Source organism: Myotis daubentonii, chromosome 10 (assembly GCF_963259705.1).
Source record: "Myotis daubentonii chromosome 10, mMyoDau2.1, whole genome shotgun sequence".
Taxonomy (NCBI): domain Eukaryota; kingdom Metazoa; phylum Chordata; class Mammalia; order Chiroptera; family Vespertilionidae; genus Myotis; species Myotis daubentonii.
Window position 1 is genome coordinate 22,976,490 of NC_081849.1, and position 26,577 is coordinate 23,003,066.

At 43.7% G+C, this 26,577-nt stretch overlaps 1 protein-coding gene and 1 pseudogene across 2 annotated transcripts in view; both read left to right on the forward strand.

The window, feature by feature from the left end:
* Positions 1–7,787: 7,787 nt before the first annotated feature.
* LOC132211423 (protein kish-A-like) lies at positions 7,788–8,001 on the forward strand (annotated as a pseudogene).
* A 1,312-nt stretch (positions 8,002–9,313) lies between these two features.
* The window catches only part of AHCYL2 (adenosylhomocysteinase like 2), a 189,438-nt gene continuing 172,174 nt past the window's right edge, over positions 9,314–26,577 (forward strand). For both annotated transcript variants that reach the window (XM_059711762.1, XM_059711763.1), the window contains exon 1: positions 9,314–9,728. In XM_059711762.1, the coding sequence (XP_059567745.1) occupies positions 9,366–9,728 (363 nt within the window). In that variant the 5' untranslated portion in view covers positions 9,314–9,365. The remainder of the gene's footprint in view (positions 9,729–26,577) is intronic.

Here is a 26,577-nt window from a genome sequence, read left to right on the forward strand (position 1 = left end):
TTCTGTGGCCATAGCGGCCTCACTGCATACTGATCTTACTTGGTTAAGAACACATCTTGGGCAATGGGGGATAAAGACACATATGCAATACCTTAATCAATAAAGAAATTAAAAAAAAACAAAACACAAAAAACATCTTGCCCCTGAAATGACAATTGGACTCCTAATGTAGATGAGCATGGCTTCTTGTGGCAATCTGGGCCCCACCTCTGGGGGCCTCTTGCTTTCAAGAGATGTCAAGGGGGTCCTAACCGGTTTGGCTCAGTGGATGGAGTGTCGGCATTCGGACTGAAAGGTCCCAGGTTCGATTCCGGTCAAGGGCATGTACCTTGGTTGCGGGCACATCCCCAGTAGGGAGTGTGCAAGAGGCAGCTGATCGATGTTTCTCTCTCATCAATGTTTCTAACTCTCTATCCCTCTCCCTTCCTCTCTGTAAAAAATCAATAAAATATATTAAAAAAAAAAAAAGATGTCAGGGGGTCCAAGAGGAAGCTGTGCATCAGTCATTGGAATTCAGATTTCCTTGAGGGAAGCCTGTTAGCCCCACTTCCTCCCCCCAAAAAATGTTCGTAGAAGACTGGGACTATTTGGGTTGCAAGGACTCGAGATCACATGGAAAGGAGAGCTGTGGAAGAAGGGGTGGCACCCACACACTGGAAGGTGTGGAATACTGACCAGACTCCTTTGGAGACTAAGGACATGTGATGCGGAATAAGCATTTTGCCCAGAGGAAGGGGAACTAACTTGATTGATCTGATTTCATTCTAAGTATTTTACATGTGTTTTATTAAAACAATAATAACTCTTATTGAAGGCTTGCTGAGCTGTCTCCCAAGTACTTCACATGCATTAACTGGAATCTCGCAACAGACCTTTGGAGCACTGTTAACAGCCCCAAGGTTCTGAGACGCAGCGTTCCAATAGTTTGCCCGAGGCCACAGTAAATAGTAAAGCTTGGATTCCATTCCAACTCTGGCTCCACCGTTGGCTCTTGGGCCCTGTGTGCTGCCTCTTGTTTAATTCAGAGGGACCAGAGAAGCTAGTTTTTTTTTCTAGAAATAAGCGCAGTGAGTCAAAATGACCTGCCCACAGCCTCACAGCTACTAAGGGACAGACACTGGGCCCAGGCTCTTCCTGATGGATCCAAACTCTTCCCTCTCAGTTATGACGGTTGATTTGTCCTTCTGTCCAGGTTCCCTATGTTGTGTTCCCTCTGGCTGCACTGTATCCCTAGTTTACCTTGGTCATTCTGGTCATCACTGCTTCTTTCAGCTGTAGAATTGCTAGTTTTTAACCTTTTTTTTAATATATATTTTATTGATTTTTTATAGAGAGGAAGGGAGAGGGATAGTTAGAAACATCGATGGGAGAGAAACATCGATCAGCTGCCTCCTGCACACTCCCCACTGGGGATGTGCCCGCAACCAAGGTACATGCCCTTGACCGGAATCGAACCTGGGACCCTTCAGTCCGCAGGCCGACACTCTATCCACTGAGCCAAACTGGTCAGGGCTAGTTTTTAACCTTTACCAGCAACAGTATTGAAAACAAAATTTATCAGTGTTTTCTAATGATTTTTTTCTGAAATAAGAGACTACGTTAACAATTTTCTTCTTTTCATCTCCAAGGACATTCCCTCCATCCCCTTTTTCTTTAGTGGGAACACTTATGTAAAGAATAGGGGATAGGATGTAGAAAGAGTTCATTCTAGGCCTAGGAGTGGCAAGAAATATTCAAAGTGATGAATAGCAAGAACCTACAACCAAGATTATTTTATCCAGCAAACCTATCATTCAGAAGTGAAGGTCAGATAAAGAGCTTCACAGATAAGGAAAAGCTAAAGGAGTTCATCACCACCAAACCAGTATTATATGAAATGCTGAAAGGTATCCTTTAAGAAGAGGAAGAAGAAAAAGGTAAAGATACAAATTATGAACAACAAATACATATCTATCAACAAGTGAATCTAAAACTCAAGTGAATAAATAATCTGATGAACAGAATAAACTGGTGAATATAGTAGAATCAGGGGCATAGAAATGGAATGGACTGACTATTCTGGGGGCGGTGGGGAAGGGTGTAGGGGGGTGCGGAAAGAGACTGGACAAAAATTGTGCACCTATGGATGAGCACAGTGGGGGGGAGAGTAAGGGCAGAGGGTGGGGTAGGAACTTGGTGGAGGGGAGCTATGAGGGGAAAAAAGAGGAACAACTGTAATAATCTGAACAATAAAGATTTAATTTTTTAAAAAAGCTGAGAAATGTTACCTTTTTATGTCTAGCTGTGGAGGTGGACAGAGACTCCGCCACTAAGAGGGCACTGTGAGCCCACCTTTTGTGAATGCAGAGGTTAGGGCTTAGGCTGCAGCTGGAGTTCCCAAATCTTGCAGTGTTTTTAATAGGAGCACCAGACCTTAGGACTGAGCCACAGAGCCCACTTTCCCGCCATAGCTCCTGAATTAGGACCCTCCCTGGAAGGAACACCTCCCTGGAAGGATCCAAGAGGAGCTTGGTTTGTGGGACTCCCTGTGGCCCAGCTGCTGCCCGAGAAAACGTCTCCGTGTGTTCACTGCTCTGGCAGGCTCTTACCACTCACACTAAGTGCACGTCAAACTCACATTCACTTGTGCTTCTTCCTAGATTGTGAGGCCTGCCTCTGTTGGTCCCAACTTCTTTTCGGCAGTCTCTCCACTGCCTCATCCCTGCCTGGGCCTGAGCTTGATTTATTTATTGGGGGGAGGGAGGGCTTTTTAATCTAAGAAGTTAAAAGGTATTTTAAAAAGCACAAAGAACAACTTAATAAACATTCCTATTTCCACTATTCAGAAATAACAACTCATAAAATTATTTCTCTCAGTCCTGGCTGGTGTGGCTCAGTTTGTTGGAGCATCATCCCATACACCGGGAGGTGGAGGGTTCAATTCCCACGCAGGGCACCATACCCAGGTTGTGGGTTTGATTCCCCAGGTTGGGGCACCTATGAGAGGGTGGCAACGAATGGATGTTTCTCTCTCACATCCATGTGTTTCCCTCTCTGAAATCAATTTTAAAATTGTTTTATCGTATTTGCTTCTACCCTATTTTTTAAAAAATATGTTTTTATTGATTTGAGAGAAAGCGAGGGGGAGAGAGAGAGAAACATTGATTAGCCTCCAGCATGCCCCCTACAGGGGATTGAGCCTGCAACCAGGGCATGTGCCCTGACTGGGACTGGTGGTGACCTCCAGTGCATGGGATGATGCTCAACCAACGAGCTACACCGGCCAGGGCTCCACCCTATTTTTTAAAAAGAAATAAAATGTAACAGACTTAGCTAAAGTCCTCTCTGACCAAAACCCCGTTCCATTCCCCTCTCCCCTCTCCTTCCTTGACAGAAAAACTACTGTTTGAATTCAGTGGGGTTCCTTCCATTATTATGCTTTTATATACAGGGTGGGATAAAAGTAGGCTTATGGTTATTCCTATGGAAAATAATATACTCATTAATAAATAACAATATAAGATTAAATGCCGGGAGCCGGTCCATCCTTGCTGTTTCGAGGGACCTGGCATATATGGCATACGGTTCTTAATATGTTTGCTCACCTTCTTGGCGCTGTGTTTTAACCAAGATCACCTCTCCGAGAAAGGTTGAATCCCCAGGTAGGGATTTTCCCCTGAAGTTAGGGAGGGAATAAAACCCCTCAACTAAGTGCCAGGCGGGTAATTAATCACTTTAACTATGAACAAGCATGCTTAAGCTACATAATCTTTACTCCCTGGAATGGAGATAAGAAACGCCCTAACCTTTGGAATAGAGATTGATAGGATTGAATCAACTGGTATAAATACAGTTGTAACAAGACAGAACTCAGAACACAGAACTAAGAAGAGAGAACCTAAAGACAGAATCTACACAGAACCTACAGACAGAAGAACTTCGCTGGAGAGAACATGGCAAAAGATCCTGGACTGAACCTGACTATAGAAATTGGCAAGAGAACCTGACTAGAACCTGGTGACTGAACCTGGCTGGAGAACCTAGCGAGGGAACATGGCTAGAGAACCTCGCTGGAGATCCGAAGCAGAACCTCTCTGGAGATCCAGACCAGAACTTGGCTAGAGATCCTGGCTAGGCTGCTGATCAACTGAACTCTGCCTCCGTGTCCTTCCTTCTTCGCCGACTCCGTCCACACCTTTGGGGACCCCTGGACCTGCTGGGGTTGGACCCCGGCAAATAAACTCTGTTTCTCATACAACTGTAAACTACTCTCCAATATAGAAAATAAGGACTTAGCTTTTTTTCATTCTTCACCCACAAGGAAGACAAAAAGAGGTAGAGTGGCGAGGAGCTCTTAGTAACCGCCTTTGAAAGTAGGAAAGAAAACAATGAGTGGAAATTTAGCAGACTTGAAAAAGCTCAAATCTTAGTCAACAGTAGAGAAATGTATATTGCAGCACTGTCAAAAGGCTCTGAATTCAAGGGAGCAGGTGCTTCAGAAGGTAGAAATGAAAACAGGAGGGTGAAAATGAAAACTGATCCCCTACCTAACTCTGCACAGTTAGATGACTGTCCTACCCAATCTTGGCTGACTGTCAGATTATTCTCTGCAGAAGGCAAATGGAGGGCCTATAGTATTTGAAGGCATTATCTTCTAGATTCCAGAACTAATTTTAAGAAGTTCAACATCACCTGGGCCAGGTAGTTCAGTTGGTTACAGCATTGTCCCAATACACCAAGGTTGTGCGATCCCAAAGTTGCAGGTTCGATCTCCGGTTGGGCACATACAAAAATCAATCAAAAGCCCTAGTTGGTTTGGCTCAGTGGATAGAGCATCAGCCTGTGGACTGAAAGGTCCCAGGTTCAATTCCAGTCAAGGGCATATGCCCGGATTGCTGGCTCGATTCCCAGTAGAGGGCGTGCAGGAGGCAGCCAATCAATGATTCTCTCTCATCACTGATGTTTCTATCTCTCTCTCTCCTCTTCCTTCCTCTCTGAAATCAATAAATATATATATTAAAAAGTTAATCAATGAGTACATTGGAAGAACAAATTGATGTATTTCTCCCTCTCTCTAAATATAATAAATAAAAAAATTTAAAAAGAAGTTCAGTATCTTTCTGACACTTGAGCCTTTGTTAAAATGTTTCCTTGATCCACTCCAAACATTTGAAGGATCATCTCTTTGTCCCAAAATTTTGAAATTTTACATGCTGTATGTTAATATAGGTCTATTTTCATCTATTAGGCTCAGCTCCTAATGACGCCTTTCATTCTGGATATTCTCATCTTTCAATTTGGGGAAATTGTTTGAATAATTTCTTTGATTAGCATCCCCCCTCCATTTTCTTTGTTGTCTCTTTTTGGCTTTCATATAGTTCAGATGTTGAACTTCCTGGACTGATCCTCTAATTCATTTCCCTCTCTCTCCTTCCTTCCTCCCTCTCTCCCTCCCTCTCTCCCTCCCTCCCTCCCCTCCTCCTCTCCCTTCTCCTCCTCCTCCTCCTCCTCCTTCTCCTTCTCTCTCTCTCTCTCTCTCTCTCTCTCTCTCTCTCTCTCTCTCTCTCTCTCCCTTTCAGTCTTTTTGGAAATTGAAAGAAAGGCTTAATGGAAAAAAGAAAAAAAAAAAAAAGAAAGGCTTAATGGAGATCTGAAAAAAAATTCCTAAAAGACCAAACTTTCCCAGAAAACTGTAGCCGCACAATGCATTTCATTTATCATGTTATAACATGAATTAGACACAAATATAAAAACCGTAAGTCTGGCTGGTGTGGCTCCATGGTTGAGTGTTGGCCTATGAGTTAAGAGATCATGGTTTGATTCCCCATCTAGGCACATGCCTGGGTTTTGGGCTCAATCCCCAGTGTGGGGCATGCAGGAGGCAGCTGATCAATGACTCTCTCATCATTGATGTTTCTATCTCTCTCTCCCTTCCTCTCTGAAGTCAATAAAAATATTTTAAAAAAATAAAAACCATAAAATAAGCCATCATTCAACAATCTGAGCAAAGATAAAATGCATCTTTCCTATTTTTAATTTTTCTTTTATTGAGTTTTAAATTTTTTCTGCTAGAATGCTTTCATTTTGAAGTTCTCATTTATTTCTCTGAATGTTCACTTCTTGAAATAGCATATTCTTTCACAAATACAATTATCTTCAGGCTCTGGGGATACTAATGGTTTTTTTTGGGGGGGGGGTCTTGATTTCTTTTTCACACACAGCCTGTTTCCTCCAAGTTATTTATTTACATTTTTCTGTTTTCTTATGTTGGTCTCTGTCTTCATACATCTGGTGACTTTGTCCATCTGCTCGTACTTGAGTGTGACATTAATGATTCTCCAGAATCTCTGTTAACATGGGTATGGTCTTTACCAAGGATGACGCGGCTGGCCTATTTCCTTATGAAACTCTCATGTTAATATCTTCACGTTTTCTATTAGACACTTCAGAGAAGTTCTTTTAATTTCCTTCAGGAAAGATACATTCAAGCCTGCTAGGGTCTGGAAGCTGAATGAGCCAGTGAGGGAAAAAGGACTTATGGTTTAAATATTTAATAAACTAAATAGTTAATAAACTTGTGCTTAATTGCCGTGTTTCCAGTATGCTACCTCCATTCCTGGGCTTAATGTCCCTCAGTAACAAAGATGTCAGAAACAGCAACTGGGTAAGGATGAAGTTAAGAATGGCCAAGAAGTGTGCCCTGTTGTTTGACCCAATCAGTGGACATTGCCTGAGTATTAGTTTCTTTCCAGTCCTCTGACTCCTTATATTTTGTAACCACATCCCACTGAAGAACTAATTCATCCCCTTAGTAATCAATTCTAGTGGGAGTCCAGGTAGGCAGCTGCTGCCTGTGAGTTCCAACATATGCCAGGTGGCTGTACAGAGCTCCCTTGTGCATTAGAGAGAAGAAAGAAATTAGTTATAGAGCTGCTAATCCCTGCCCTGACAGCTGGAAGATGAAGCTCTGTGCTGGTTCTTTACAACAGGAAGGAAACTCTGAAAGCCAGAGTGTGAAGAGGAAACTTAAGAAAGTCCTTGTGTCTGGTGTACTTGTGGGCTTTGCAGAAATGGCAATGCTCAGATGCCTTCCAATACATAGCATCAGGCACAACTTTGAAGACCAGAGTATGAGCCTCCATTCAGGGAAGGACAACTCCACAAATGAACAGGTTTGCAAGACAGGTGTAGCACAGGGAAGGTGAAGGCAGGCAAAATTCTGTAGGACAGATGGAGCTTCTCCTTTCCTTCTTGCCAGGGAAAAAAATAGTTACTTCCAAGACTAGATGTCTAGTGGCCTGGGGTTGTCAGGGCTATCACTCTCTGAGCAACCATAAACTATAAGATCCCTTTTACCTTAGTTTCTCTGAGAATACAGAAAAAATAACCTATCCCATAATCTATTACCCAGAGTTACCTGCATTTTAATGTCTTCTGTTTTTTTTTCAAGGGTTATTTACATAGTTAAAATTTTATGGAATGTGCAATGTTGTCTCCTGCTTTTTAGTTTACTATGTTATCATAAGCTCTCATTTCTCTTTATCATTAAAAAAAGTTCTTGGCAAACTGAATATTAAAGGCTGTAACCCTCTATTGTTGGACATTAAAGGAGTTTCACATACCCCTTTTGTTATTAAAAATAAAGCCACCATACACATCTTTGTTGTACACCTTCTAAAATAAATGTCAAACTTAAAATAACACAGAAAGGAACACAGAAAGTTAAAAAAAAAATCACCCCAAATCCCATCACTTAACAAAGTCAGTGTTTAGAAAGGTGGTGTGGCTGGAGCTTCGCTGGTCTCACAATGTCTGCCATTTTCAATTTTCAGAGTCTGGTGACTGCATCTACTGCTGTTTGTAAGCCCCTGCTTATATAAATTCTTGGCACCCAGCCTCCTGAACAGAAATAAAACTGGATTGGTGGGTATATTTTGGAAGCGAGCCAGAATTGGTGAGCTGGAAGAGTCCTTATATTGCAGTATGCTGGAGATGGCCTTCAGCATCCTCTTCACACAGTAGCTTGGGAAAATACCTGAATTTAATTGCCACCAGATTTCAATATGAAAAAGGGGCTTATCTTCAGAAAATAACTGAAAGAATGGTTAACCCTTTTATTTTTGACCATTGAATTTGATAAATTTCCAGCTGCTGCTCTTTATTTTTGTTATTGGACCCATGTTCTATATAAATAATCAGGATGTAAACATTTAATACTCAAAGAATTTGTAACAATCAATCTCAGTAATGTCACTACAATATTACTAGTACAGTCTGTAAATGTCATTCTGTTGTGTCAGATACCAGTTTTTAGTTAGATATCTCTTAGGCACATAGTAGAAAACAAAATTGGTAAATTCTTCAAGTTCTTTTCACTGTGATTTGGAAATGCTATTTTTATAGGATGAGACCTTAAAAAATCAGTATTCACACTGCAGTTAACATTCCTCTATGCTGACTGATTTATCTTAATTTCAGATGATTTCTTTAGTAGAATTAATAGGTCAAAAGACTTGGTCTCATTTAAAGAAACGCGAAATTCCACTGCCCTGAAATCTCTAATGATACCTTACTTCTTTTTGGACTGATTTTTAAACTTCCAGACCCATACAGGGTGAGAAATTGCCACAGCAGGAATATTATTCCTTCTAAAAACAATGTCATTTACGTTTGGGAAGGTGTCAGAGTACCGATTTCACAGAATCAGGAAAATGAAGCAACTTCAAGCTTGAGGAAGGCTTTCTTCTCACGTGACGCCGCCACTTTTCCTTTAAATGCCTGCTCACGTGATAGCAAACCCGCGCGCGCGCGCGCGCGCACACAGGAAATTCACGCAGTCGGGTCATTCCTCCCCCACCTTCCCAACCCTAGGGTTTCTGGTGTTCACTCCAGGAAACCGTCACTCCTCCGGAGACTTTCTCTTCCTTATCCCCTTCCTTGTGTCAGTTATTTTCACGCCTTTCCTTTCCGTGAGTCCCCGGCCCTAGAGCTCCATAGCTCCTACAGAATCCAACTTGCCGGAGGAAGGGGGACGGAAACTACAACTCCCAGGGGGCGTCGCGGGCAGCGCCCTCGACGGCGCGCAGTGTCGGTCGGGGGCTGAGGTCCCACGGTCCTTCCACCGCGTGCGTCCCGGAGCAAGCGCACTACAGGTCCCGTGGCGCCTCGCGCGCGAGTGGGGCCGGACTGGGGAGGGCGGGGCGGGGGCGGGAGCAGGAGCCCAGGGCTGGCTGGCGGGCGGGCCGGCGGAGGCGGGGGTGGGGGAGAGAGAGGCGATGGAGGGGAGGAGTGGAGGGATGGGGGAGGGAAAGGGACGGGAGGCGGGAGGCGGAGCCGAGCCGGAGCTGGAGCTGAAGCCTGAGCCGGCGGCGGCAGTGGAGGCGGTGATGTCGGTGCAGGTTGTGTCGGCAGCGGCCGCCGCGAAAGTGCCTGAGGTGGACCTGAAGGACCTGAGCCCCTCCGAGGCGGAGCCGCCGCTGGGACTGAGCACGGCGGCCGTGAGCGCCATGGCCCCCCCGGCGGGCGGCGGCGACCCCGAGGCCCCAGCTCCCGCCGCGGAGCGGCCCCCAGCCCCCGGCCCGGGCTCGGGGCCAGCTGCGGCTCTCAGCCCTGCCGCCGGGAAAGTGCCTCAGGCGTCGGCCATGAAGCGGAGCGACCCCCATCACCAGCACCAGCGGCACCGCGACGGCGGCGAGGCCCTGCTCAGCCCCGACGGCACCGTTACCGAAGCGCCGCGCACAGTCAAGAAGGTATTGGGGCCGGGCTGCCTGTCGTGCAGAGAGAGGGCGGGTGGGGAACCACACGCAGATCCTGTCGGCACCGCAGCACCGTCCTCCACGCCCTCCCTCCTGATCACAGACGCAGAGAGACCCTTTTCCCCCCGTAAACCCGCTCTCAGAGATGCCCTCTCCCGGGCCCCGTGCTGGGGAGCGAGGACTCCAGCCGGCGCGGCCGCACTTCCCTATGGATAACATGGAGGTGGCGCTTTCCACTCCTGCCTGGAATGGGCAGGGGAAGAGGCACCTAATGCCGCCCCTCCCTGCACCCCCAGCTTACTCGCGGGTCATCTTTCAGCTTCTCCGGGGAGAAGACCCCGATGGTACAGAAAAACCTGCCCGCTTATGAGCGATCACCCAGCCCGGCGGGTGGGAAGGTCTTTGCTGATGGAAGTTAGGAGTAAGCAGTAGCGACCTCGCCTTGAAATCCTCAGTCTGCCTGGTTTCTGTACCGATGATGACTTTATGCCTTTCTGTGGTCAGCAGCGTCCGCAGAGCAGTGCTGCTGCCCTGCCCTTCCCTCTAGATACTGCAGTGTCCGTGCATCTTCTCTGAATGTACAAGTGTCAGAGGTTGGTTCTCTCGGCCCCGTAGTCGGCCACCGGGATTGTAGGCTGTGTGTAGAGAGCGTGATTTATTCGTTCCTTCTATTGCGACTTGACAGGGTTAGGAAGAAATGCTTCTACTTTGGGGGAAAAGCTGTCGTTTGGGGCTTTCTGTCTCAGCGGCCAGCTTCTTTCCGATGTAGTTGTGAAGAGACAGTAAGCCTTGGGGCAGCGGGGAGTCCGTGTGCCTAGATGTAGTATATACACTGAGTGGCCAGATTATTCTGACCACCCCATCAGTACTTCATTGACACTTCCAAAAATACTGAATATTGAAAACTTCCTAAGCAAATACTCTCAAGGTTTGATTATTATTATTTGCATAACTAATTCACTTCATTGTACTGATGGGGTGGTCATAATAATCTGGCCACTCAGTGCATACTCCCTAGTCCCCTTACAATGCTATGCTTAGTATGCCCCTCCTCCCATAAAGCTAATCAGCCCAGGAAAAAAGGGGCAGATCTTGGAAAAGACAGAGCTGTGCATCATGTAAAAAACAACAACACAATTATGGCTCTAATTTCTGAGATACATACAATATGGACACAATGATTTTTGTTTTTTTATTGTTGGGAACGATTTCTAATTCTTTATCAGAACAGCATGAAAGTGTTGTGAAATCGGCATTGGTTTCACTGTAGGACTCTGCGGAATTGGAACCAGCTTAATTTTAGTTGTAATCAGCCCATGATTAAGTTATGAAGCAGATAACCCTTTCATTCTACCTACTCAAATACTGGTGGTTAACAGACGATGTCAGAGGCAAGCCTGCAGGAACTTGTTTACTGATGCTTTAGGACTGTTTCCTTGTCCTTTGCAGTGTGAAACTCCTCTGGGAGGAATTACAGGAGGAAAGACAGGCAGCATGAGCCGCCTTTACTACCTAAATATGAGTCTGGAAATCTAGAACATGTTTCTGAGTAGTTTAGTTGCTTTATAACTTCAGACAAATTTTTTCCTGCGATTAAGGGTCTTTTTGTGTAAAAATGTATAATTTGATTAGATCTCTTGAGGGTAAGAGAGTTTAACAAATTGTTTTTGGAATGGGATTTACTGTCAGGCAGACATGGTTTGAATCCTGGTAACCCCTGCTAACTAGCTTTTGGGTAATTTCCAAATTCTCTAAGTCTTAGTTTCCTCTTCTATAAGGACACGGATATGATTGAGGATTAGAAGCATTTATAGAGGGCTTTAGCATTGAACTTGGTACATATAGTAGTGGCTTAAGACATAATAGCTATTGTTATTAAGAATTTATTTTACTCCTCTTTCCATTATAGCTTAAGTGCATGCCATTAGGGCCACCTCCAAATGATACACAATTCAATATATTCTATAAAAAGAAGTTTAAAAATTGCAGGCCAGCATATCTGTCTTTTTTCTTAATTCTAGGTGTGCTTCTTGACCATTTTTTCCTTGTTGCCAAACTACCTTCTTCCTGTTTTTCCAGTATAAAAATGTAGGTTCCATAATTCTAGATTTACTCAGCACCTCAAGGCTATGGAAGGCAGGACCTAGTTTTCTGTACAGTGTTGTGACTCAGTTGGTTGGGAATCATCCTGTACACTGAAGGGTTGCTGGTTTGATTCCCAATTGGGGCATCCCCGTTGGGGGAAGTGCAGGAAGCTGATCCATGCTTTGCTTTCACATAGATATTTCTCTCCTTTTCCTTTCCTCTCTCTCTAAAAATCAATACAAATATTTTAAAAAAAAATCTCTGCTGGATGTTAAGCAGGTATAACTCTGGGCAAGGATGCAGCTATATGAAATAGCTAAAGGCTACTTTTTGGGGACAGAATCTTTAACTTTCTTGATATTGAATTGGTTAAATTATAAGTGCATGAGACTGCCCTGCTTTCCTCATGATGAAAGTCACCTCACCAAGGGACTACAGTGTGACATTTTGATATGTTGAGCCTTTCTTGATTCTTAGGTTGTTTACTTAATCAATCTGACCTTGACTCCTGCTTTTATAGAGGGTAGGGAGAGACTGGGGTACTTGGGGATTGAAATAGCTGCCTTTGGCTGTATAATTGGTGACTGTTGCTTTAATTTTGTAACTGTCACATACAGGTTTATTTGTCTTAAGTCATATTTCCATTGATGGTATCCCTTACTCCATTCATGTATCTGCCATCATTTTTCTTAGTTCTGTTACGCGCCTCTGCCACACAAGGGAAAAAAACTTTTACAAGAGCCAGAATTCCCAAGTGTGGTAGTTAATAAGAATGAACATATGGTGTGTAGGTTACTTAGTCACATCTTATCTTTGGCACAAGTTACATCTTGTAATTTATAATACTCTGAGGACCAGATCTTGTCATTGTGGCTCTGACATATTTGTATATAATGTTTTTCTTCATAAGCTCACACCAAATGAATCCAACAAACCAAAAATCTTTATAAGAAGTGATTGGTGAAATGGGAAGAGAAGTTCCACAGTGAATGGAGTGGTAAAGTTGAGAGGATTTCTTTCCTATGTTTTTAAAAATGGAGTTATAGGAATGTCACAATACAGAAAACAAGGCAGAAGAGAATTTATTTCAGAAAAGTTAAAACTTTATGACAGTAAGGCTGTGAGCCAAGAACTGTAACTAGTTTGTGCTTACATCAGTATTGGTAATGACTATGTTCGAGCAGATTATTATTTTTTTTTGGCAAAGGTATGCACCTTGAACTGGCTTTGTTGCTGTCAGCAGAGGATGAGTTGAGCCATGTTAGCACTTTCTTGCCTGAATTCTTTAAGCTCTTAATTTGGTTAATTATGGATTACTAAAATATAATCTTTAGGATCTAGGCATGGGAATGTGGGAGCAGTGTGACTCCTTTTGCCATTTAGGAAAGTACAGCTTTGCAAAATCGTTCAGTAAGGCAATTGGCATGTTGACCCTAATAATAGTTACCATTAATTGGCCTTTTATATGCCAAGAATTGTTATAGGTGTTTTCTTAATCCTGACAACAACACATTAAGATATAGATAGCATTATCTCCATTTTACAAATAAGGAAATGAGGTCCAGAGAGATAAAGTGCCTTGCCCAAGGTTATACATCTAGAAAGTGGCAGAGGTAGGACTTAAATCTTTGTCTTAAACCTTTGTCTGTTTCCATTTCCTTTTCATTATGCCACACCAATTCTTTCTAACTTCTTTTTTGTGGACATGCTCATTGATGAGAGAGAGAGAGAGAGAGAGAAACATGGATGTGAGAGAAACATCCATCACTTGCCTCCCATATGCACTCCAACCAGGGACCAAACCAGCAACCCAAGTCTATGCCCTGACCAGGGATCAAACCCACAACCTTTCCATGTGTGGGACGATGCTCCAACCAACTGAGCCACACTGGCTAGGGCCTTTCTAGCTTCTTAGATGCTTGGTTCTGGTCTTCTCCCAGAAGTCTTGGAGAATCGAATTCCAAGGTATGTGTTTCTGGTTTAAGGCTTAGGTTATCCCAAAACCAAGTAAGAATCTGAGTCAGGGCTTTAGGAAGAGGCATGAGAAAAAACTGTACAAATGTAGGACTGCAAAGAATTATAAAATTAGGAGAGAGGAAGAAGAGTATTTTAAAGAAAAAAACATTTTAAGATAAAGGATGCATTTTCACTTTAGTAATTTACTAATCTGAAATTTTATTCTTATTTTTAAAATTATAAATAGACTAGAGGCCCGGTGCACAAAAATTTATGCACTCGGGGGGGCGGGGGGGGGGGGTCCCTCAGCCCGGCCTGTGCCCTCTCGCAGTCTGGAACCCCTCGGGAGATAAGGACCTGCTGGCTTAGGCCTGCTCCCGGGTGGCAGAGGGCAGGCCCAATCCTTAGGTGCAGCCTCTGGTCGGGCTCAGAGCAGGGCCGATTGGGGAGTTGGGGTGCCACCCCATCATGCACAGAGCAGGGCAGATTGGGAGGTTGTGATGCCACCCTCAGTCACGCTCAGGGTAGGGCCGATTGGGGGGTTGGGGCACTGCCCCCTGTCACACTCAAGGCAGGGTCGATGGGGAGGTTGCGGCGCCACCCCCTGTCACGCACAGAGCAGGGCCAATTAGGGGGTTGGGGCGCTGCCCCCGTCACACACAGAGCAGGGCCCATCAGGGGGTTGGGGCACCACCACTCTCACACTCAGGGCAGGGCCGATAGGGAGGTTTTGGCTCTACCCCATCACACACAGAGCAGGGCCCGTGGGGGGTGGGGGGGTTGGGGAGCTTCCCCCCTGTCAGGCACAGAGCAGGGCTGCTCAGGGGGTTGGGGCCCCGCCCCTTGTCACACACACAGCCGCAGGGCGATCAGGGGGTTTGGGCGCTGCCCCCTGTCACGCTGATCCCGGTGCCGGGAGGCATATTACCCTTTTACTATATAGGGTAGAGGCCTGGTGCATGGGTGGGGCCGGCTGGTTTGCCCTGAAGGGTGTCCTGGATCAGGGTGGGGGTCCCCACTGGGGTGCCTGGCCAGTCTGGGTGCGGGGCTGAGGGCTGTTTTCAGGCTGGGAGTGACTGAAGTTCCCAACCGCTCCTTTTTTTCTTCTTCTTTTTTTTTATTCTGGGCCAGCTTTAGCTCTGAGGCTTGGCTCCAGCTCTTTGGCCTCCGTGGCTGAAAGTAGGTCTCTGGCCTTTGCTTACAATGTTGCGAATCTGCTGGCTGAAGTCCGGTGGTATTTGTTACAATGTTTCTTAAACTGCCTGCTCAGAGGCCTGCAGCCGCAGGCGGGGAATGTTGGTTTCCTCCAATGATCCTCAGTCACTGAGGCAAGCAAACCTCATGTTAGTTTCAAGCTGCCTGGCTGCCAGCTGCCATCTTGGCTGACAGTTAATTTGCATATCTCGCTGATTAGCCAATGAAAAGGGTAGCGGTTGTACGCCAATTACCATGTTTCTCTTTTATTAGTGTAGATACGGAGTACCTAAGGAATATGGCTCCTCTTCCTGTTGAGCTAAAAATTTTTCCCTGTTCTTTAAGCCCTACCATCTTTATGAATCAATCTCTACTTAACCATTTTGCAGGTTAGAAAGGGAAGCATGTTATACATTCCTGCTGTGTACCAGGCATTGTATTAGAGCTTTGCATATACTATTTTATTTACTCCTTTTAAGAGCTCTCAGAGAGCCCTAGCCAGTTGCTCAGTGGTTAGAGCACTGACCCGAAGACTGAAGGGTCTCAGGTTTGATTCCGGTCAAGGGCTCCTACCTGGGTTGCAGGATTGATCCCTGGGTCCTGTGGGGGAGGCAACCAATTGATGTGTCTCTCCCATCGATGTTTCTTCCTCTCTCTCCCCATCCCTTCCACTCTCTAAAAATTAACGGGAAAAATATCCTCGGGTGAGTATTTAAAAAAAAAGAGCTCTCAGAGAGAGGTAGTGTTATCCTTATTTTATTGAGGGTTGAAGAGATTAAGGAATTTGTCTCAAGATTACACATTTAGTAATGTGATGGAGCTGACGGAATTCTAATCTGTTTGACTTCAAACTCAGTTGCTTTTCAGTTGAAATATTTCTCTGTTCAAAAATCAGATTGAATCTTAATCTGTGTATTTTTTGTGGATGTTTTTTCACTAGTAGGTAGTTTCTTTTTATTTATGAAGCTTATTTAATGGTCTTATCATATATTTATGTGAACATTTATGAATCTTCAGAGAAAGCAGCCCTTTTTTTGTATTATAATTTGCGAATTATATTGGGAAAGATTGAACATTAAGAGCTGTCTTAGGAGGTTGCTCAGAGCTAAAGTTGCAGTTGTGTATTTGATGTCCTGAGGAAAAACTTAGTTCTTTAATGTCCAGTTAACTCAAGAAATGTATTGTTCATGAAGAAAGGAGAGTAAGGGGGAAAAAAAGGTTTGTTGGAATCTTTATTCAGACTCTTCTCAAGTTGATTTTATAAAGAACGTGCAATTTCTTTATGGTGGTTCTTACTTAAATATTTCAGAGAGGTACAACTGAGGTGGATGAGAGAATAAACTGGCAGTTGCCCTGGTCTGCTGTCCTGCCATTGTGTTCAGGTGGTATGCACAATCAGAGGAGCTGAATTCTATTTACCCAATAAGAGGTTCAGTAAGCTTCATCAGGTTTCTATGGAATTTGTAGGAGCTTTTTATAGTCTGAATGACCTATGACCTGAGATTTGGTGAGAGCTAAGTGAGCAGAGGAGAAAATGGCGGAGTGAAATTCCTTCTGTAACGGGTCCCCCTCTTCCCCACTATATTCTGCAACAATTCACTGAACCATTTTCTTTCTTGGGCGCTGCATTGATAGCTGGTGGTTTCCTGCTCTCTTTTTCAAGCGTAAATGTATTTGTTTGGGGCGCCTAGTTCTTAGCTCAGGAAGGGTACGGACAGAAGTTTTAGAGCTGCTGGTGGAATTTCTCTGACTACAAATCAGGCTTGTTCTTAAGCCTTTCTGAATGCTGCAGAACTGTCAGTGAGAATTAAGTAACCTGAGAGCAAAACTGTTTTTATCTTCCTTACAAACTTACCTCCTGTAGTGTTTCAGGGGTGAACCCTTTTGATCATTCTAAAAGATGAGATACTGTTGACTACGTTTTCTTGGAAACTCTTCTCTTGGCTTCAGTTAAAATTCTTCACTTATGGCTGCCATTTACTGAATATTTAGTTTCTGCCAAACATCTTTCTTTCTCATCTCACTTAATCAGGACAATTTTATCAGATGAATATTATTATTTTACAGACTAGAAAATTTGGTCTCAAAGAGAGTAATTAACTTGCCCAAGGCTTTGCCAGTCTGTGATGCCTTTGGGATTAGTGAGATACAACACTGCCCATAGCAACAGTGGGAGGCTACTTCTCTGACCAAACTCCCATGTGAAATCTGCTTTAGTACTACACCTAGGCTGCTGCTAAGATCACTCTGTGCAACAATTTGTTTGTTTGTTTGTTTATTTATTGTTGACAGTATTACAGGTGTCTCCCATTCTCTCCTCCTCCCCGCTTTACTCCCCTCCACCCAGCCCTTTGTGCAACCTTTTGGATCTCAAGATCTACAACTTGTTCCTCCGTTATTAGCAAATTCCCATATAGCATCAGCCTCTAGCAGCATGATCCAGTTACAGGGTCAATGGTGGGAATGCTACTAAGGTAGTGATGGCGAACCTATGACACGTGTGTCAAAGGTGACACGCGAACTCATTTTTTTGGTTGATTTTTCTTTGTTAAATGGCATTTAAATATATAAAATAAATATCAAAAATATAAGTCTTTGTTTTACTATGGTTGCAAATATAAAAAATTTTTTATATGTGACACGGCACCAGAGTTAAGTTAGGGTTTTTCAAAATGCTGACACGCCGAGCTCAAAAGGTTTGCCATCACTGTACTAGGGTGTCACCTGGTATCCAGACTATAATGGTGCAGCCTAAGCTACAGTGTCTCCTGCTTGGCATTAGCAAACACAACTTTCCAAAACCTGTTTTGTATGATGTTTTTAGCTGTGTAGCCCTGAAGCAGGTTCTTTACTCTGAAAGCTACCGCATATTCTTTCTCTGTTTAATTCAGCCATAGTTGCCTTCTGCTGTTTATGGAACTCTGAGTGATGCACTGGTTGAACCTAACCATCTGCCTTTTTAGTTGTCTGCCTCCATGCGGATGAGAATTGCTGGAGAAAATCAGAAAACTAGGCAGATCAGTATCACTACAAATTCATAATCATCAACTCATATGCATGATCATTATTGCCTAGCATGGTATACATTTCTCTAGTAAGTTCACTTTCCCACTCACTGGAAATGATTATTTCATACTGTCTCTATTTATTTCTAATTGCACATGTTCTTTTTATTTATTTTTATTTTATTTTTCAAATAAATTTATTGGGGTGACATCAACACTAATAAAAGAGAAAAATGGTAATTGGCGTACGACGATACCCTTTTCATTGGCTAATCAGGGCTATATGCAAATTAACTGCCAACTAAGATTGGCAGTTAACTGTCAACAAGATGGCGGTTAATTTGCATATGTAGGCACAATGCAGGGAGGCGAAAGGGAAAGCAGGAAGAAGCCCCCTGCCACTGACAGTGATCGGAAACCCAGGGGGGAGCTAAGAGCTGGGGGGCAGGGCAAAGGTGGCCCTGGGGCCGCCTTTGCCCTGCCCCCCAGCCATGATCGGAGAATCAGGTGCCTTTTCCGCCCTGGCCAGTGATAGCAGGAAGTAGGGGTGGAGCCAGCGATGGGAGCTGGGCACGGTCGAAGCTGGCAGTCCCAGGAGCTAGGGGCCCCTTGCCTGGGCCTAAAGCGAAGCCCACAATCGCGGGGCCGCTGCAGCTGCGGGTCCCCGCTGCCCGGGCCGGACACCTCAGCCAGAGGCATCCTGCAGGGGCAGGGGCGGAGCCCGCGCAATCGCGGCGCCCCCCGCTGCCACTGCAGGTCCCCACTGCCCGGGCCGGACACCTAGGCCAGAGGCGTCAGGCCTGGGCAAGGGGCCGATTCTGCGATTGGAGGGTGATGGGGGTCAACGCCTGAGGGCTCCCAGTATGTGAGAGGGGGCAGGCTAGGCTGAGGGACACCCCCCCCCCACACACACACACCCAGTGCACGAATTTCGTGCACTGGGCCCCTAGTTGGTTAATAAAATTATATAGGTTTCAGCCATGACCGATTTGGCTCAGTGGATAGAGCGTCGGCCTGCAGACTGAAGGGTCCCAGGTTTGATTCCAGTCAAGGGCATGTACCTTGGTTGTGGGCACATCCCTAGTAGGGAGTGTGCAGGGGGCAGCTGATCAATGTTTCTCTCTCATTGATGTTTCTAACTCTCTATCCCTCTCCCTTCCTCTCTGTAAAAAATCAATAAAGTATCCTATTTAACAAAAGAGAAATATGGTAATTAGCGTACGACTGCTACCCTTCCCATTGGCTAATCAGGGTGATATGCAAATTAACTGCCAGCCAAGATGGCGGCCGGCAGCCAGGCAGCTTAAAGCGAACATGAGGCTTGCTTGCTTCAGTGACGAAGGACTCCAACGTTCCCCGCCTGCCTTGCCGGCCTCTGAGCTGCAACTCTAAGCAACTATGTTACAAATATAGAAGCTAAACAAAACCCCAGAAACCTGCTTTAGTCTGTAGGGCTTCAGCCAGCAGGATCGCAACATTGTTTCAAATACAGAAGGTAAACAAAGGCCAGAAACCTGCTTTCAGCAGCCAAGGCCTAAGAGCTGGAGCCAAGCCTCAGAGCTAAAGCTGGCCCAGAATTAAAAAAAAGAAAAGAAAAAAAGGAGCGGTTGGGAGCTTCAGTCACCCGCCAGCCTGAAAACAGCCCTCAGCCCCACACCCAGACTGGCCAGGCACCCCAGTGGGGACCCCCACCCTGAAGGGTTTGTGGCCAGCTGCAAACAGCCATCATCCCCTCATCCAGGCTGGACAGGCACCCCAGTGGGGACCCCCACCCTGATCCAGGACACCCTTCAGGGCAAACCAGCCGGGCCCCACCCGTGCACCAGGCCTCTATCCTATATAGTAAAAGGGTAATATGCCTCCCAGCACCAGGTTCAGTGGAGCCGTGAGGCCTCCCGGCACCGGGATCAGTGTGACAGGGGGCAGCGCCCAAACTCCCTGATCGCCCTGCGGCTCTGTGCATGACAGGGGGCGGCGCCCCAACTCCCCAATCGGCCCTGCTCCGAGCCCGACCAGGGGCTGCACCTAGGGATTGGGCCTGCCCTCTGCCACCCAGGAGCAGGCCTAAGCCAGCCAGCAGGTCGTTATCTCCCGAGGGGTCCCAGACTGCAAGAGGGCACAGGCCGGGCTGAGGGACCCCCCCAACCCCCCCGAGTGCACAAATTTTTGTGCACCGGGCCTCTAGTATTAAAATAAATAAAAAAAATTATATAGGTTCCAGGTGTACAATTCTATAGTACATCATCTGTATATTGTATTGTGTGTTCATTACCCCTGTGTTCTTTTTATTTTTTATTTTATATTATTTTTAAATATATTGTTATTGATTTCAGAGAGGAAGGGAGAGAGAGAGAGATAGAAACATCAATGATGAGAGTGAATGATTGATGGGCTGCCTCCTGCATTCCCCCTACTGGGGATCGAGCCCGCAACCTGGGCATGTATCCTTGACTGGAATCAAACCCAGGACCCTTCAGTCCACAGATGGATGCTCTATTCACTGAGCCAAACCAGGTAGGGCTGTGTTCTTCTTTTTAAACCAGTGATGTGCCTTATACTTTATTATAAAAAACAGAAGCTGCTGCCCTAGCTGGTTTGCTCAGTGGTTAGAGTGTCAGCCACAAACTGACCCGGGTTTAATTCTGGTCAAGGGCACATACCTAGGCTGCAGGCTTGATCCCCTGCTGTGGTTGGGGCTTGGTTTGGGAGGCAACCAATCAATGTGTCTCTCTCACATAGATGTTTCTTTCTGTCTCTCCCCCCTCCCTTTCACTCTCTCTTAAAAAAAAAATCAATGGAAAAAAATATCCTTGGGTGAGGATTAACAAAAAACAAAACAAAACCAAAAAACCCCCAGAAGCTGCCAAAAGGTAATCCCTTCATCTTTGTACCTTCCAAATCTACAAACCTACCTGCATCTCAGGCTTACCTTTTACTGATTCCCACCTGTTATGATAGAGGACCTTCATTTCATCCAAGACCAGTCCCTCTATAGGTGCTCTAATCATATTCTCTTGTCTTCTTAAGAACTTCCTTCAGTTATTTCCTCTATATACTAGAACCTTTTCTGCAGTATTCAAACTTGCTCTAATCTTTCCCATTTTGAAAACCCTGTCCTCTGACCTCCATATTTCCTTTCTGCTATTCTTACCTTTTTATTCCTTTCAAAGTAAGCTTCTTAAGTTTTCAATACATGCAGTATACTTTTTTCTTCCCATGAACTCTTTAACCCAATCCTGCTCTTATACTCTGATCCAAACAAAATCCTCTTGCTAAAGTTGCTAATATCTGTATTTCTAGTCCTCTTCATATCAGACCTCTTGGCATCATCAGACATAGACTTCTTACCAAAACAGTCTCCTCTCTCGGCTTCCAGGACTCTGCTCTTTACTAGTTTTCCTCTTATTTCTCTGGCTGGTCCTTAGTCTTCTATGCTGGCCCTTTCTCCTTGAATCTGGGTCCTTTGCTCTTTCCATTGTGTTTTCTCCCTAAGTCATCCATACTGTTCCTATGCCTTTGAGTATCATCTACATACTAACAACTCCCCAAATGATTTCTTTAGCCAAGATCCCTCTTCTGAGTGACAGCCAGTCTTGTGTGTGTACACTGCCTACTGGCTATTGGGCTTCAAAACTAACATGTCCAAAATGAAATTTTTTGTCTACCTGTTCAATTCCCAAATAAAGTTCTTATTCCTTCATATCAGTAAAATTGTATTTGCATTATTTTTTCTTATGTTTAAAAATTGTTTTTAATTATACAAGTAATGCTTGCATATATTCTTATAAAATAATTCAATGTAGTAAAACAGTTCTTCCTTGGCCCTCAGACAGTCTTATTCCCCTTCCCAGAGGTGACTTTTATTCCCAATTTGTTTTTCTTTACTTTTTTTTTTATCAGACTTTATACTTACATTTGTACATAGAGAAATTTGTAGTTTTATAATTTGTACATAAATAAAAGCATATTACATATACATTTTTTGGAGGTTGTGCTTTTTTTTTTTTTTTTTTTTTTTTTTTTTTTACTTAAGGACATATATTGGAGCTTTTTACATATTAGTACATATATATTTATCTTACTCTTTTTTTAACTGCTGAATTGGTTTCCAAATCTATACTTTTGTTGTTTATTAAACAACATTTTATGCACATTTAACTTAATATTTTTCTTTATAGACTGTGCTGTAATAATTATCTGTATGTGTCCTCTTTGTATACAACTATATGTGCTTCTCTAGGATAGATATCTAAAAGTACAGTTTTGGAGTTGAAAGATACCCACATTTTAAACAATGCATAATGTCATGTTGCCTTCAAAAATGGAGTACCACTTTACATATCAGCTCACTATATGTATAAGACAGCTCTTTCACTACAACTTCACCAATACTAAATATTTTTACACCTTTTATGAGGAAAATCTTTTACTGTTGTTTTTGCATTTTTCCTGATTAATGAAATGCTGAGAATATTTTTATGTGTATATTAGCAATTTATATTCTTTTTTTTTATAATTGCCTGTTCATATTTATTCATTAATGAATATTGAGTGACTCTATGTGCCAAGTGCTGGGTACAACAGTGACCAAAATAGGTATAGATCTCTGCCATCCTATAGACTTATCTTTTTCAGGTAGACTTACAGAAATTATTTAAAATTCTGGATATTCTTTTTTTTTAATATATATATATTTTATTGATTTTTTACAGAGAGGAAGGGAGAGAGATAGAGAGTTAGAAACATCGATGAGAGAGAAACATCGACCAGCTGCTTCCTGCACACCTCCCACTGGGGATGTGCCCGCAACCCAGGCACATGCCCCTGACCGGAATCGAACCTGGGACCCCTCAGTCCGCAGGCCGACGCTCTATCCACTGAGCCAAACCGGTTTCAGCGATATTATTTCTTTCTATATATGTACCAGCATTTTTTTTTTACCGATCGTTTTCGTGTTGACTTAGTACTTGTTTATGATTTTAAAAGTTTTTATATAATTAGATTGACCAGTTTTTTTCTTTTATGGCTTAAACATTTTTTGTCTTAAAATGGTCTTTCCTATCCTTGGTTTATAAACAAATTCTTTTATATTTTCTTCAACTATTTTTATGTTTGCATTAACATATTTTGGTCTTAAATTCATCTGGAATTTATTTTTATTTGTAATATAGGGACTATTTGTAATGTAAGATAGCTCTATTTGTCTTCAAATAAAAATTAATATCTTGGGTTTGTTCTTTTTCTTTTTCTTTAACTTATCCTTCTTAACGCTTTTCTTTCTTAACTTCTAGCTGGACATGTAGAAGTTAACTTTTGTTTGAAGGCCGTATCTATTTAACTCAAGAATGACACTAAAAATTGCCATCCTGGTAGTACTTAGTGCTTATAATGAGTTATTCCTAGAAGCACTTGCTATTTTAGCAAATGTTATTGTTTATAGTAAACAGTGTTATTATTATTTCGTGGATATAGATTGTTTTGATAGAAATTGGAGTCTCAATTATATCTCAAATACATAGCCTATGCAATAATGGCTTAGAGAGTAACTTACCTTCTGCAGTTATACTAAGTTGGAAAAATATAGTAATGTGTGGTCCTTTTCCAAAATGACACCTATTTTTTTTTTAAGGCATTGCAGGAATTGAGTATGTGTGATGAGACTGTAGGAAGAAAATTTTTTTGTCCTGATTAGGTAGTTGTGTGCAACTATCTTTCAAAGTTAACAATATATTAACCTGCTCCAGGTTATAAAAGGACTCATTTTCCTGGCAGGTAAATAAACTGTCCTGTTAAACAAAGCTTTGTTGGCTAAAGCTTGATTAAATCTAGTCTTGGGTCCCTCTGTTTTGGGAGACAGAAATGGAATAGGGATTTTTACTACATTCGTGTCTATTTTTATAAAGAAGAAAAGATGGTTGGTCATATGCTAGTCCCTTTTTAGGGCCTATGGTGGACTGTACTATAAAGGAGAAGCAATTTTACTACTTCTAGATACTTGTCTAATACTCTTCCCTGATACTGTGTGAGCTTCTTTTACATAAAAAACCATTTATGTGTTGTGTGTTAAACACTGCTAAGTGATAGGGTTATTAAATCAGCCAAATGCCATTCTTGCCCTCCAGGTGAGGGTATGGCTATAAATATGGAAATAAATACAGTCTAGTTTGATATCACATTGTTTGCGGGTAGTTTTTATCGCGTGCTAACAGGTGGCGCAGGCCATTTTTGCTAATTTTTTGCACAAATGGCAACGTTCAGTAAAATTACGATAACTTTAGTTTACGTATTTATACGTTACCCACATTCTACCGCTAGTCTATAAAAAACGTGTTAATACGTGTCCCGCACTCTACTACTACAGTCCACGTAAAACGTATAAATACATTTCCCACATACAATGTGATGTGAGCAATACTGGAAGTAGGAATTGTCAGCTTGAAGAGGTCAGCATTGAAATCAAGGTGACACACCTTAGGAAAACTAGTTGGTTGTCCATCCAGGAGGCTTTGCAATGTAGCAGAACCTTTGTGAAGTTTCCATGTTCCAATGTTATAAATCCAGAAATTTACTTTTAATACATTTAAGAGATCATTCACCTGTTAGGACTGGCTCATTCAAACCAAACTCACAAGAGACTCATATTTAAAATAGAATAATTTTAGGCCCTGGCCAAGTAGCTCATTTGGTTAGAGCAGTGGTCGGCAAACTGCGGCTCGCGAGCCACATGTGGCTCTTTGGCCCCTTGAGTGTGGCTCTTCCACAAAATACCGACTTTTGCACATGGGCCACGAAGTTTCAATCGCATTGTACGTGCGCGCCCGCACGTGATATTTTGTGGAAGAGCCACACTCAAGGGGCCAAAGAGCTGCATGTGACTCGCGAGCCGCAGTTTGCCGACCACGGGGTTAGAGCATTGTCCTGATACACCCAAAGTTGTGGGTTTAATCTGCAGCCAGGGCAAATATAAGAAGCAACCAATGAATGCATAATTTAAGTGGAACAACGTATCAGTATGTCTCTCTCCCTTCTCCCCCCCCCCCAAATCAATAAAAAAATTAAAACAGAATGATAATTTCTAATTTATGGTTAGGTGTATATAATACTTGAGCTGATTTAATATATGGGTCAGTCAAATGGTACTCTGAAAAATCAACATGGGAAGTCTAATTATAGTTAAAAGCAATTTGGAATCTTTTTTTTTTTTTAATCCTCACTGGAAGATACTTTTCATTGGTTTTCAGAGAGAGTGGAAGGGAGGTGGAGAATCTGAGAGAGATGAAACAACTATGTGAGAGAGACGCATTGCCAACCTGGGCCAGAGATTGAGCCTGAGCCTGCAACCGAGGTACATGCCCTTGACTGGAATCGAACTCATGACCCTTCACTCTGAGGGTCAACGTACACTCTATCCATGGAGCCAAACTGGTTAGGGCAAGTTTGGAATCTTTTAGATCAGTGGTTCTCAACCTGTGGGTTGCGACCCCTTTGGAGGTCGAACGACCCTTTCACAGGGGTCGTCTAAGAATCATCCTGCATATCAGATATTTACATTATTATGATTCATAACAGTAGCAACATTACAGTTATGAAATAGCAAAGAAAATAATGTTATGTTTGGGTCACAACATGAAGAACTGTATTTAAAGGGCCAGAAGGTTGAGAACCACTGTTTTAGATCCTTGCTACTCACACTGCTCCATAACAGAAGCATTGGCATCATCCCGGAGCTTGTTATAAATGTACAATCAGAGGCAACTCTGATTCTGGACTAGTTTATAGCCACTGGAACCTCAATTAAAAAAAGATATTTTTATTGATTTCAGAGAGGAAGGGAGAGGGAGATAGAAACATCAATGATTGATCAGCTCATGTCTCCTACCAGGGGTCAAGCCTGCAACCTCAGCATGTGCACTGACTAGAAATCAAATCATGACCTCCTGGTTCATAGATCAACACTCAACCACTGAGCCACACCAGCCAGGTGCAACCTCAGTTTTGTTTACTTATCCTATATAAGGCTAATTAATGTGCAAATCGACCAAATGGTGGAATGACTGGTTGTTATGATGTGCACTGACCACCAGGAGGCAAACGCTCAACACAGGAGCTCCCCCCAGCCCGCAGGCCCTGATCGCCCAATGGGGAACAGGGAACCAGGGGTGGGTGGCAGCGGACACTGATGGCGCTTGGGCCCCGATTGCCCCACCAGTTGTCCCACACACAGAGGGTAACTGGTGGCAGTGGGAGGTGTGACCTGCGAGCAGGTTGGAATGGCCAACCTCTTGGCCCCTCCCCCGGCTGGCAGGCTCTAATCGCCCGATGGGGAACCAGGAACTGGGGCTAGGTGGCTGCAGATGTGGGCAGAGCCTAGGCCCCGATTGCCCCGTGAGTCGCCCACCCTGAGGCAGGGCCAGCTGCCAGCAGCCGGGGAAGATCAGCCTTGATTGCAGGCCAGGCCTAGGGACCCTACTCATGCACGAATTTCATCTGCCTGGCCTCTAGTTGTTGAATAATGTTGGCTTAGCAGGTGGTCTTATTTTGTTTCTCTTTTATGAAACCTCAGAGTAGAGAGGCAAGAAAATCATTTTGGGGTTTTGTGGAAG